We start from the raw sequence: 13,474 nt of genomic DNA on the forward strand, positions 1-13,474 counted from the left end.
ATGCAACTGCTCAGTCATGAGTTGTGCTGTAATAAGTAAACTAAGTTAACACATGTTTGTGTCTTTCGTCACGGAAATGGAACCGCATAATATTGCGCAACTATTTGCCATTTCTTTTTGCATTAAACTGGATGAAAACGCTTCAGAAGGCTTTTGGAGAGGAAGTTATGTCAAGAGCTCAAGTTTTTCATTGGCATAAAATGTTTAGTGAAGGCAGAACGAATGTTGAAGATGAAGAGCACAGTGGACGACTATCAACCTCTTGAGTGCTTCTTTGATTCCAAGGGAATTGTTCATAAAGAGTGGGTGCCTCCTGGACAAACAGTTAACCAATATTACTACAAACAAATTTTAGAAAGACTTCGTAGAAGAGTTCTTCATGTCCATGCCAACACTGCTGATAATTGGATTCTGCACCACAATAATGCGCTATCCCATACTGTTCTGTCAGTACAGCAATTTTTAACCTCAAAACAAATTTCAGTACTACCACAGCCACCTTATTCACCAGATATCGCTCTGTGCGACTTTTTTTTCTATTTCCAAGAATCAACATGGCGGTCAAGGGACACCATTTTCAAACGTGTGTGCAATCAGAAGGGAACTACTTTGAAGGAGACAACACTAAACTTGACTAAAACGGTAAGGAACATTTTTTTTTCACATCAGTCTCATTACTTTATTGTCACCTTGTACACATATAATAAAATACAATGGGTACATAGGGGAGGACTGATATTATCCTCCACTAAAGGGATTTGTTTCAAATTCTGTGTAGTACTTTAGAATGAATCTTTCACTATGCATTGGAATATAGAAGAATTCAAGAAATAACCAGAAATGCAAAATTTTGGCAAAGTTTGTGTTTATTTGTTATTCTTTGGTGGTGTCCTAGAACTACACTGATGTAAAAAAATCGCAGCATCAAAAATTCATTAATGTAGAGTAATGAAATTTTGGTAACACATTTGTCTAGGTAACACATTCAAGTGATTAACATCGCAAGATCACAGGTTAATGCACAAACAAGATAAGCCACTGCCAAGTCTTTCAGCAATATGAGGGCGAGTGTTTTCCTGTTGGAAAACATCCCCTGGAATGCTGGGCATGAATGTCAGCACAACAGGTAGAACCACCAGAGTGACATCCAAATTTGGACTCATGGTGCATGGGATAACCACAAGAGTGCTCCTGCTATCATACAAAATTGCACCCCAGACCGTAACTCCAGTTGGAAGTCCAATGTGTGTAGCATTCAGGTGGGTTGGTTGCAGGCACTCAACTGGCCTCCTCTAACCAACACGGCCCATCACTAGCACCAAGGCAAAACCAGCTTTTGCCAGAAAATGCAACAGACCTACAACCTGCCTTCAAAAGGCACCACTAGAGTCACAAATGGCACTGGTTTGGGGTCAGTGGAACGCACACTACAGGGTACCTGGCTCGGTGCTGACCATCACGTAACCAATTTGTAACAGTTCATTTATCACTGTGGGGCCAACTGCTGCTGCAGATGCAGTACCGTGTGCCAGAGCCCCAAGCCGAACACAATAGCTGTCAAACATTTGAAGAAATGCATCTATAAGCCATCAGCTGTACTAATGCCATATTTTACGAACTACAAGGTGCATTCAAGTTCTAAGGCCTCCGATTTTTTTTTCTCCGGACTGGAAAGAGATAGAAACATGCGCATTGTTTTAAAATGAGGCTGCGTTCATTGTCAATACGTCCCAGAGATGCCAGCACCGTACGGCAGATGGAATTTTACCGCCAGCGGCGAGAATGAGAACTGTTTTCAATACTTAAAATGGCGACATTTTCCTTACTTGAACAGCGTGAAATCATTCGTTTTCTGAATTTGCGTGGTGTGAAACCAATTGAAATTCATCGACAGTTGAAGAAGACATGTGGTGACGGAGTTATGGATGTGTCGAAAGTGCGTTCATGGGTGCGACAGTTTAATGAAGGCAGAACATTGTTTGACAACAAACCAAAGCAACCTCGGGCTCGCACAAGCCGGTCCGACAACGTGATCGAGAAAGTGGAGAGAATTGTTTTGGGGGATCGCCGAATGACTGTTGAACAGATCGCCTCCAAAGTTGGCATTTCTGTGGGTTCTCTGCACACAATCCTGCACGACGACCTGAAAATGCGAAAAGTGTCATCCAGGTGGGTGCCACTAATGCTGACAGACGACCACACGGCTGCCCGTGTGGCATGTTGCCGAGCAATGTTGACGCGCAACGACAGCATGAATGGGACTTTCTTTTCGTCGGTTGTGACAATGGATGAGACGTGGATGCCATTTTTCAACCCAGAAACAAAGCGCCAGTCAGCTCAATGGAAGCACACAGATTCACCGCCACCAAAAAAAAAATTTCAGGTAACCGCCAGTGCTGAAAAAATGATGGTGTCCACGTTCTGGGACAGCGAGGGCGTAATCCTTACCCATTGTGTTCCAAAGGGCACTACGGTAACAGGTGCATCCTACGAAAATGTTTTGGAGAACAAATTTCTTCCTGCACAGCAACAAAAACGGCTGGGAAGGGCTGCGCGTGTGCTGTTTCACCGAGACAACACACCCGCACATCGAGCTAACGTTACGCAACAGTTTCTTCATGATAACAACTTTGAAGTGATTCCTCATGCTCCCTACTCACCTGACCTGGCTCCTAGTGACTTTTGGCTTTTTCAAACAATGAAAGACACTCTCCGTGGCCGCACATTCAGCAGCCGTGCTGCTATTGCCTCAGCGATTTTCCAGTGGTCAAAACAGACTCCTAAAGAAGCCTTCGCCGCTGCCATGGCATCGTGGCGTCAGCATTGTGAAAAATGTGTACATCTGCAGGGCGATTACGTCGAGAAGTAACGCCAGTTTCATCGATTTCGGGTGAGTAGTTAATTAAAAAAAATCGGAGGCCTTAGAACTTGAATGCACCTCGTATAAGATGCACTTTTCTTTCTTCCAAAAATTGCCTCTAAAATTCAGGTGCATCTTATACTCAAAATTAATATAAAATGTCCAGTGTTTGATTTTGGGAACACTGGATTCAACTGGCAGCAGTGTACCGATGCAACGAACACAGGTTGCGGGGATTCACAAGGTTGGTAAAACTGCCTCCTTACCATCCCACCATCACAAACACAGAGCACTATCTAACCTACGATGTGTCATTGCAGTCTATGCTGCCAGTGAACTGAAAGAAATTTGTTTTATCAGTAACAGTACAATATTTTTGCTAGTAGCTTGTTTCATTATAAAAAAACCATTCGCGATTGGAGGACTAGTAAAGAAGAACTGAAAAAACGAGGGATACTAAATGAGGACTGAATTCAAAATGGTCAAAACTAGAAGGTGACATATTGAAATGGATTCAAGGATGCTATCAAAATGGCTCTGGAATTAATACAAAAATTATTCAAATACAAGCTCACAACTTAGCACTACAGTGGAAGTTAACAAACTTTAAGGGTGGAGTTGGTTGGAGCTGCAGGTTTATGAAGGGTCTGGACTTAGCACGCGAACCAGAACCAAAATATCTCTGAAAATGCCGCAAGACTATGAAGATAAAATATTATCTTTCCCTCATTTTATTACTCCAATTCGGGGGGGAAAAAAAAGTGGAACTAAGCCAAATAGCTAATATGGATGAAACTCCTGTGACATTTGATCTGCAGAGCAACAGAACTGTTGCCATGAAAGATGCTAAAATTGTAACTATAAAAATAAGCAGCCATGAAAGAATGCACCACACTTCATGTTGTGCTGATGGTGCTAAACTTAATCCAATGATCATTTTCAAGCACGAACTGGTACCACACTGCCAGATGGTGGTGTTCATGTACATGACAAGGGCTGGATGGACAAGGCTAGTATGAAATTGTGGATTAACAGAGTGAGAGAGAGAGAGAGAGAGAGAGAGAGAGAGAGAGAGAGAGGGAAAGGTGCTTTATTGAAGAATAGTTCTCTCTCTTCTCGTGCTATGTCAGTTTAGTAGTCATTTGAAAAATTCTGTGAAAGAGAAACTAAGGCAGGGAAATACAGAGCTTGCTGTTATTCTGGGAGGACTTGCTTCACAACTGCAACCTCTTTATGTCTCAATAAACAAACCACTAGAGTGTATACGAGAACGGAATGGAACAAATGGATGACAGATGAATCCCAACACGAATTCACACTGAAGGGAGCATTAAAATGACCTACAATCAAACAATCGTGTCAGTGGATGAAACAGTCATGGCTTAGAGTGAGAGAAGGACAACGACGATGATGGTTTTCAGGTATTTCAAATGTCAGTTCAGTTTTATAAACTAAGATTTTTTGTGGTTTGGCTTTGCAATCTAATAATAAAAATGATAAAAATGTTACTTTAAAAAAACTGCTTAAAAATTATGGTGTGACATAGTCTTAGCATCTTATACTCCATAAATACACTATACCCTTACTCTCTACTGGTTCTACTTAAACAACCATCTTCACAGGAGGAAAAACTGTACAATGATGAGTCACTAATACATTATAATCAAATCAACTTCAATCCTATGTTCATTTAATTGTTCCATAAACTAATATGAACTAAAAGCATTTTGTCTGATGCAAAACAATTTATACCAGACAAAATAATTTTAGTTTATCTGAGTTTGTGTAATGTGTGTCACAAAATGAGTTTGTACTCTCTTGTTTGTCAAAGGAAATAGTCTGAATTCGTAGTAGCGATGTACTGTTTTTTGATGATGCTATTTTCTGTTTCGGGAAAACATACAAACAGCAGGTACAAAGCAATTATTCAAGAAGGGAAGTATTTTGCAATGGAGTGCATTTATTTATGAATAGTTTTATTTACTTTTTGAAAAGAACTGGAAATTGATGTGTAAATTAGGCCATAAACATTAAGATTTACCAAATAAACAATTGGAATGATATACCTCAAGAGTTAATACAATCCTTAATTATAGCAATGGACAGTAAACATACAAACATTTTACAAAATGTAAGAAAGTGTAGTCTTTTATTTTGGAATTGAAAGGTGAAAGCAAACTTGAAGAAATTCAGGAAATAAACTTATATAAAAGAAAAAATGTCTTTCAACTTATTCGTTTTCTATCTTTGCAACAAAAATGAAATTTATTATGATGTGACAATTTTCCTTGTGTTCCTACAAAGTGTGATACAGTTAATGCTATAATCATTAAATATTGCAAAATCAATGCCACACATACTGCACTGCTCTGACATTATCTGACACACAGACTAAGAGCTTAAGTGATATTTGGTTGTCACAGAATTGACAGATTTGCAAATGAGTGACCTACTTTCTCTTAACCGTTTCTGCTATTTTTCTGATGCACAGCATCCAGACTATCTGCATCTGTAACTATTTAAAACTATTTTCATACTTTAAATTGGTCATGTACCACAGTCTGCATGTGCAAATGTGCTTAGTGGCTGTCCCGAAGGGTCAAAACTTGAGATCAAAGAAGGAACACAAAGTTGAAAAATAACTCTTGCCGATACCTCGATGATGTTATGAAATTATGTCCCTACACAAAAAGACTACATCTCTACAGCAAACAGCCAACATACCAGATAAAATTTTCTTCTGAAGGCATAATTTAATTTGCACAATGGGAAGTTATTTGGTAGACACTACCCGAAAGCCCCACTCTCTGCTAATAGCAGAGCCGCACGTATGTCCGTATTCACATAGTGCATACATACAAACGCACTACAAAGTGCGTTCAAAAAGTAAGGTGACTTCATATTTTTATGAAAAAATATTTATTCAGTCATCAATATTCATGTTGTCTCCTTCAAAGTAATCCCCTTCAGATACAATACATTTGTGCCAACGCTTCTTCAAATCATCGAAGCACTTCTCATAAGCACTTTTTGGTACAGCCTTGAGTACTTCCATCAATGCAGTTTTTATTTCCTCAATTGTTGGAAATCTTCGTCCCTTCGCATGTCTCTTCAGTTTTGGCCTCAGGAAGAATTCATAGGGGGCCAAATCCTGTGACTATAGTGGCTGAGGCATGATGATTGTGTTGTTTTCAGCCAAAAAATCTCTCACATGTAATGACGAATGAGCAGGTGCATTGTCGTGATGCAGAAGCCATGAATTATTTTTCCACAATTTCGGACATTTTTTGGATATTGCTTCCCACAAATGGCACATAATGTCAAGGTAATATTCCTTATTGACTGTACAACCTTGAGGCAAAAATGCATGATGCACTACGCCATTGGAAAAAAAACAGTGAGCAAAACTTTGACATTTGATCGAACTTGGATGCTTTTTTAGTCTTGGCTCTCCAGGATGCTTCCATTGGGATGATTAAGTTTCGACATCATAAGCAAAAACCCATGTTTTGTCACCAGTTCTGACCCTTAAGAGCAAATCGGGATCATCACCGACATCATTAAAGCCTCATGCGACGGTTCTTCTGATCAAAATTAAGAAGTTTTGGAACAAACTTCATTGATACACGTCTCGTGCCCAAAACATCAAAAAAAAATTACATGACACGAGCCGACCTATGTGCCACCATCCTCAGCAATTTCTCTTACAGTAACTCGACAATTTTCCAAAACAATTTTCTTCACAGCTTTGATGTTATCACCTGTTGTTGGTGTGCTGGGACGTATAGAGCGAGGTTCGTCATTGACATCTTCTCAACCATCTTGGAAAAGTTTGTACCACTTGTAAACATTTTTTACTTAGAGCAGACTCACCATATGCCACTGTCAATATTTAACGTGTTTTAGAGCACTTGATTCCATGTTTTACACAACATTTGATGCAAATACTTTGCTCCATTTTCTTATAATAATCGAAAATCGCCGAGCACACTAAAACATGTCTAACCTTTCTATCTGTCAAAAACTAACGAAGTATGCTGTACACAAACTGTGAACATATGCTCAGGACATGTGTTCCAAAATAACAAAAAAAAAAGGGGGGGGGGGCCAATAATCGAATGTACACTGCCCGCATAATTTGCAAAGTCACCTTAATTACTGAACAGCCCTTGTATGTGAATGCAGACAGGACTCCAGTGCCATTCTAATGTGTGGTTATGTTTACAGTTCGTGCACATGGTATTGTTCTTCACTGCTGTCATCACCTCGTGAGGTAACCCGCATAGTTTCTCCTTCATTCTCTACTCATGCCTGATACCAGAGCTTTTATCAATTAATTTTTTAATTTTTTCTGTACAGGTTGCCTTTTAGAACATTTTATTCAGCATCATATCTTCATAACACAGATGCTTTTTTGCAGGAAATTTTTCATATTCTAATGAAAGTGTCGTTATGTTTCTTTTTGCGATTTTATTCAGTTGGTGTTTGCAGCTTATTTTGCTTTTATAGCAGTCCAGGTTAGAATCATGCCAGATTAATTGTAATGTCATCCTCGTGTTATATTTTCAGGTCATCTGATGATGCCCTCTCTGGGCGAAATGCATCATTCTTGAATAGATAAAAAAGATTGTGCAACCTACAACTGTTCTTTAAATAGCAGCAATAATTTGGTTGCTGTACCACTACACCAACTTCAAATGGAATAATTTTTAAGCTTTGCACTAGGTAAATGCTATTGCAGACCATCTGCATCCCTTCATGACTAATGTCTTCCCCTGTGGTGACGGTATCTTCCAGCAAGATAGCTGTCCATGTCGTGGCCACAATCTGCTTACAGTGCTTTGAGGAGCACTACTGTGAGCTCGTGTTGATGTCTTTGCCATCAAACTTGTCCAGTCTGAACCCAATGGAACACATCTGTAGCATTATTGAGCACTACCTCCATGCCCACAAATCACCAGCACATAATTCATGGGAACTGCTTGATGTGTGCAGAGAAATGTGATTGCACATACCTCTGGAAACATACCTAGGACTTGTTGAATCCATGCATGCAGATTTGCTCCTGTGTTGTGTTCCAAAAGTGGAAGCTGACCTGTGAATATGTGCTACATAGCCAGATGTTTATTTGTTTCATGTGACACTGCTCTTGTAGGTGTTAGCACTAATTTAATTCTTGTTCCATCTAATACATATTTTTGCCAAACAATATTTCAAACAACACTTTAAAATATAAATTTTTACACACAAGCAACTCTTTAATAGAAATTACAATCTTGAGTGTCTTCAGGTATGACCTCTTCAGAAGGAGTGTAATAACATGATGCTTAAGTGTAGATACGGTCAACAAAAAAGTAATTACAAGAAGAAATACTCCCCTTGAACAAATTTCTAATAGGAAGATACCTAAAACTCAAATTTGGTAGTCCTACATGGCCTTGTGGTAGATGTAACGTGCTTTACACCTTGTACATTCCCACATAGTTTCAGTTCTTGCTTTGTGCTTCATGCACACTTTGCACGTCCTTGTTGATTTTTTTTTTTTTTTTGGCATCAGACTAATATTTTTTTGGAAATGGGTTCAATATTGTACCTGGAGTTAGAGAGGCATTTCACCCAGGGATGGTTTTCCACACTTTCTGTAGTCCAACAATCTTAACATTTTTTAACATTACCTCTGCTATATTTAGTCGGTAATCAACATATGGTTTCTTTCTCTGACTGTGAGTTGGTTTTTGGGTAATGTACATACTGAATAAAGCCATATCTGACACACAGTTCCCATGAGTGCGACTTGTGATGTCCACATTTCTTTACACAAGTCAGATTTATTACAGTATGGCAAGGTACTACAAAGGTAGTCATAGCATTTTGTGTCATCAGCATATCTATAATATTAATTACATACTTGGAGCAGGGTTTCACTTATATTTTACACAAAATGAACTGACAATAAATGACAATACTTCAAGAGCATGCACTATTTTAAAAACATGCATCTGAATGAATGAATATACCTGGATCGGGGCAGGTATCTCTTCTTCGGTGGGAAATGGGATACTCGCAAAAATTGCCATCAAGTGAAGAAGTCGCATATCTAGGCAAAAAACAAAGTAGTCACACAAGGCAAAAAGTAAGAGCTTCATGTAGAGCTAACCAAAATAAACAGGGCAAAAATCACTGCATATATGGGAGTCAATATTTAAATTCTGAATAAATGAAGGTGAAAAATAGAAAATAACACAACAAATTCATGAAAAGCAGGTTCTGAATTTAGAGCAGAAGGAAAGAAAAAAAAAATCGTTGAATTTTAAACATCCACATGTACATTTATAGCCCAGAAGTCAGTTCGTAGCATTTGGTAGAGGGTACATCACATGCCATAATTAATACACCTCCCTCCCCCTATCTGCTATTCTATTGTAAAATGGTTCAGCTGTCCGCACATTCTGTATGAAGTCGCATTCATCTAAATTCACTGTTGTGGCCATTTTGTTAAATGTATGAGATAGAAAGTAGCTTGCTGCCGATTCTTCCTACAACACACATTCCACGAATATGTGGAGTTACACACACTGTTGTACTTTCCTTCTAACTGGTAGCAGGGAAATATTTGTATTTTGATATTTCAACATATTTACCATAATCGTAATTCAGTTTACCCACAAAACTATGTCTCTTCTACATATTGTGCAGAGTTAATGAGAACTGAGACAAAACAGTACTGTCTTTGACACTCAATGCATATTTTCAGTCACTGTGATCTATAAGCTAACAACCAGCAACAGTGAGTTGATCATACTCTGTAGCATAATGTGAAGAAAAATGTTAGAAATTATCTGCCTGTCAGATGATACAGTTTATTAAAAAAAAAAAGTTGTTCTTCCACTTCACATTATTTACACAAACCTGTGGGGGAGGGGACAGAACATATCATAGAAAATGTTTTATCAGTAGACAGGATGTCTAACACTTTAGCAGGCTGTCAGATTTTGCACCTTATGACATACCTATGTGACAAATTCTACATCTTAGAAACAATTACATATCTAACATCATGGAATGTTTCTTAAACTTTATGTTGCATTAATTTCTAAGCTAAAAAAGGAAGACGAGCATCTGCTACTCCTCATGTAGCTGCTTCCAGTGTGTAGTGGCACACAACATATTATGGGGGAATTGCAAACCTCAGAATCCTTCACCCGATACTGGAATACGTCCTAAATATTTGTAAAAAAATAATGAACTCAAGTGCGTGTAGTTGTGTACAGTGTGTAAACTTTTAGATGGCAGACCTCTCCCTAGTCCTGAATCGGTAGAAGTTGGTAAACGTCGGGAGGCTTCGGTAGGCACGCAGTTTCGACTGCTGCCAACATTATGTAGCTAACTGTGTTGTACAAGGTAGCCATTGTCGTCTGCTTTGTTATTGTATTTGCGCTGTACTGTTCTGCGTGTTTTTACTGTGTAGTTCTGCTAAACATTATCAAAATGAGTGATGAGGCAGTTACTGGTCCATCCCGGGAGTCGCCAACAACCCCTACCGGTAGGCCTATGGTTAGTTTCACCAAAGTTTCATTGCAATCGGACGAATGGTTTGTGAGCACATAGTACACACACACACACACACACACACACACACACACACACACACACACACACACACAGAGAGAGAGAGAGAGAGAGAGAGAGAGAGAGAGAGAGAGAGAGAGAGAGAGATATGTGTGTGTGTGTGTGTGTGTGTGTGTGTGTGTCTGTATATGTGTGGATAGAGTGTGTGTGTGTGTGCGCGCGCGCGCGAGTGTATACCCGTCCTTTTTTCCTGCCTAAGGTAAGTCTTTCCGCTCCCAGGATTGGAATGACTCCTTACCCTCTCCTTTAAAACCCACATCCTTTCGTCTTTCCCTCTCCTTCCCTCTTTCCTGACGAAGCAACCGTTGGTTGCGAAAGCCAGAATTTTGTGCGTATATTTGTGTTTGTTTGTGTGTCTATTGACGTGCCAGCGCTTTTGTTTGGTAAGTCACATCATCTTTGTTTTTAGGTCTGCTTTCGTGTAAACATGACGCGCAATATTTGTAGTGCCAGCACTGCAACTGGTAGGCGTGCCTTGCTTCCCCCCCCCCCCCTTTCTCCCCTCCCCTCGCCAACCAATGCTTGCTTCGTCCTCTCCCCGCACTCCCCTCACATCTCTGCCGTCTTACAGTTAACACACCGTATAGGAGTTGGTTCCACTTCGTGATTTAATTTCAAAGTATTTTGTGACAGCTTTTTTCTTCTTTTTAAACATATCAACTCATGATGACGTACTAAAAATTACGAAATGACAATGATACTATATGTGTGAAATAGGCTGAAATTTCTTTCTTCATTTCCAATACCCTGGAGCCAGCCAATATTGGGTTGAGATTGATATGGTACTTCTCCAGTTTCCATGTAGAGTGAGCCACATCACGGCTACTATTATGATGGGGTCACTACTACTAAAGGTACGAGGGTGGTTTGAAAAGTTCTTTGAATCACCACAAGAGGTCAGCACTACTGCAGCGAGTTGTTCATGTTATATTCATTGGACTGTTGCCTGTAAACACATGCCAAATCAGTGCTTTTGGAAGAGAGCTGTGGCAGTGACGTGGCTCTGTTGTTGTTCCTGAGTAGTGATTTGCAAAGACGGGAGGGGGGCGGGGGATATCAAGATTTGAGCAGTGATTAAGTACTTCATAAAGAAAGGTGTGAAAGCAAAGGACATTCATACCAATTTCCAGAATACAGTGGTCGGCCAAGATGTGTCACTCCTCCAGAGATCATTGCAAAAGTGCACATAATGGTCACGGAGGATCGCCAACTGAAAGTGCGTGAAATTGCTCACACTTGCCAGATGTTATCTGAAGGGGTATATCACATTTTAACTGTAGAATTAGAAATGAAAAAATTATCTGCAAGATGGGAGCCATGACTCTTGATGCTGGATCAAAACCACATGAGAATGGACATATCAGAACAATGTCTGGCCCGTTTTAGGAGAAACGAACAAGTTTTTTTGTGCTGGTTTGTGACAACAGATGAAACTTGGATGCACTACTACACCTCAGAGACAAAACAACAGTTAGAGCAGTAGAAACATGGTGATTCTTCACCACCAAAGAATGTGAAGACAATTCCTTCAGCGGGAAAGGTTATGGCATCAGTGTTGTGGGATGCGAAGGGGATTCTGTTTGCCGATTATCTCCTCACTTAGCAAATAATTACAGGAGAATACTATGCTAACCTCCTGCACGTGCACACATGTCGTCGCCATGGCAAAATTACATGAACTAAGGTATGAATTGTTGCCACACCCACCTTATTCACCTAATACGACCCCGTCAGACTTCCATCTCTTCCCAAAACTGAACATTTTTTTTGTTGGATGAAGATTCACTTCAAATGATGAATTGATAGCCAGAGTTGATAACTATTTTGCAGACCTGGAGATTTTCAAGATGGGATCAAGGCACTGGGACATCATTGGGCCAAGTGCATTAATCTACAAGGAGACTAAATTAAAAAATAAAAAAGTTTCAGTGATGCAAGTATTTTTTTCTATCCCATTCCAAGAACTTTTCAAACCAACCTCTTATTTTAATGGTACTGCCAGACTCCCTGCAGGGAGAAACCTGTGTACCCTGCCTGCCTGTGTCTAACCCACATAGGTGGGTGTGGAAACTGCCTATATACCACATCCAGGTAGGCCAGCACATGGACTGTCATTGATGAATATATAATTAAAAATTTCATTTACAAGACTGTCATTATGTTTCCTTAATGTACTGTGTCCAGTTTGCTTATTATTATTATAGTAGTAGTTGTTGTTGTTAATCACTGTAGTAAAAAAATGGTATCACAGATCTACTTCAGTACCTCAATTCTCTCACTGTTCTCTGTTTTTCCCCAGTACTTCATCTTCTCACCATGTTCTCTGTTTCCTTCTTCTGTCCATTTTGTTCCTATTTCTCTTTTCTTCATTTTTTTCTACTTTGATGTCTTTTAGATTGAGCATGTGAGTTCTGAAACAGTGTTCTTCCTGTTTATTGATTCTTCATGCCGTTTATGGTGTTTCTTTCCCAGTTTTATCTTATTTCCGTGGTTCCTGCTATTGTTGTCTTCTTCTTCCATTCGATAGAGATTTCGAACAAAACAGTTATCTCCTCTTTGCCGGTACCTCCAACATTTCATGCACATTGTTGAACAGCCCTTCATAGTTTCCGTTTTCAGATTTTTGAGCTGCACACAAAAATGCTTGCAATTTTTTTGTATTACTGAATGACCTTTTTCCATTCTTTTTCTGAGTTCACGGTTACACTGTCAGCACACTATTTTCTAATGCTATTCTTTTTGGAAAAGGGTGTTACTTGTTTAGACTTTACAGTTAAACCAATAACACTTCACCTGGTAGCAGAGCCGTTTCCCACAGAAGGTAAAGCATTACCTGCTTAGAACCATTCAAATAAAACCGTCTTTGGAATTCTGGAAAGGCTGTTGGCTTGAACAGAGAAACACTTGCAAGGGAAGCCTCTCAGCAGGACCAGGAATTCAGCATTACAATTTCATGTAGAAGCTCTACATAACATTGTGACGAGA

General features: G+C 39.5%; 1 protein-coding gene across 1 annotated transcript in view; it reads right to left on the reverse strand.

Moving 5' to 3' along the window:
- LOC124552247 (vacuolar protein sorting-associated protein 13-like) overlaps positions 1 to 13,474 on the reverse strand; it is a 494,948-nt gene that overhangs the window by 405,426 nt on the left and 76,048 nt on the right. Inside the window, exon 16 of the mRNA XM_047126529.1 lies at positions 8,878 to 8,957. Coding sequence (XP_046982485.1) covers positions 8,878 to 8,957 — 80 coding nt within the window. The remainder of the gene's footprint in view (positions 1 to 8,877; positions 8,958 to 13,474) is intronic.

This window comes from Schistocerca americana, chromosome 10, assembly GCF_021461395.2.
Source record: "Schistocerca americana isolate TAMUIC-IGC-003095 chromosome 10, iqSchAmer2.1, whole genome shotgun sequence".
NCBI classification, from domain to species: domain Eukaryota; kingdom Metazoa; phylum Arthropoda; class Insecta; order Orthoptera; family Acrididae; genus Schistocerca; species Schistocerca americana.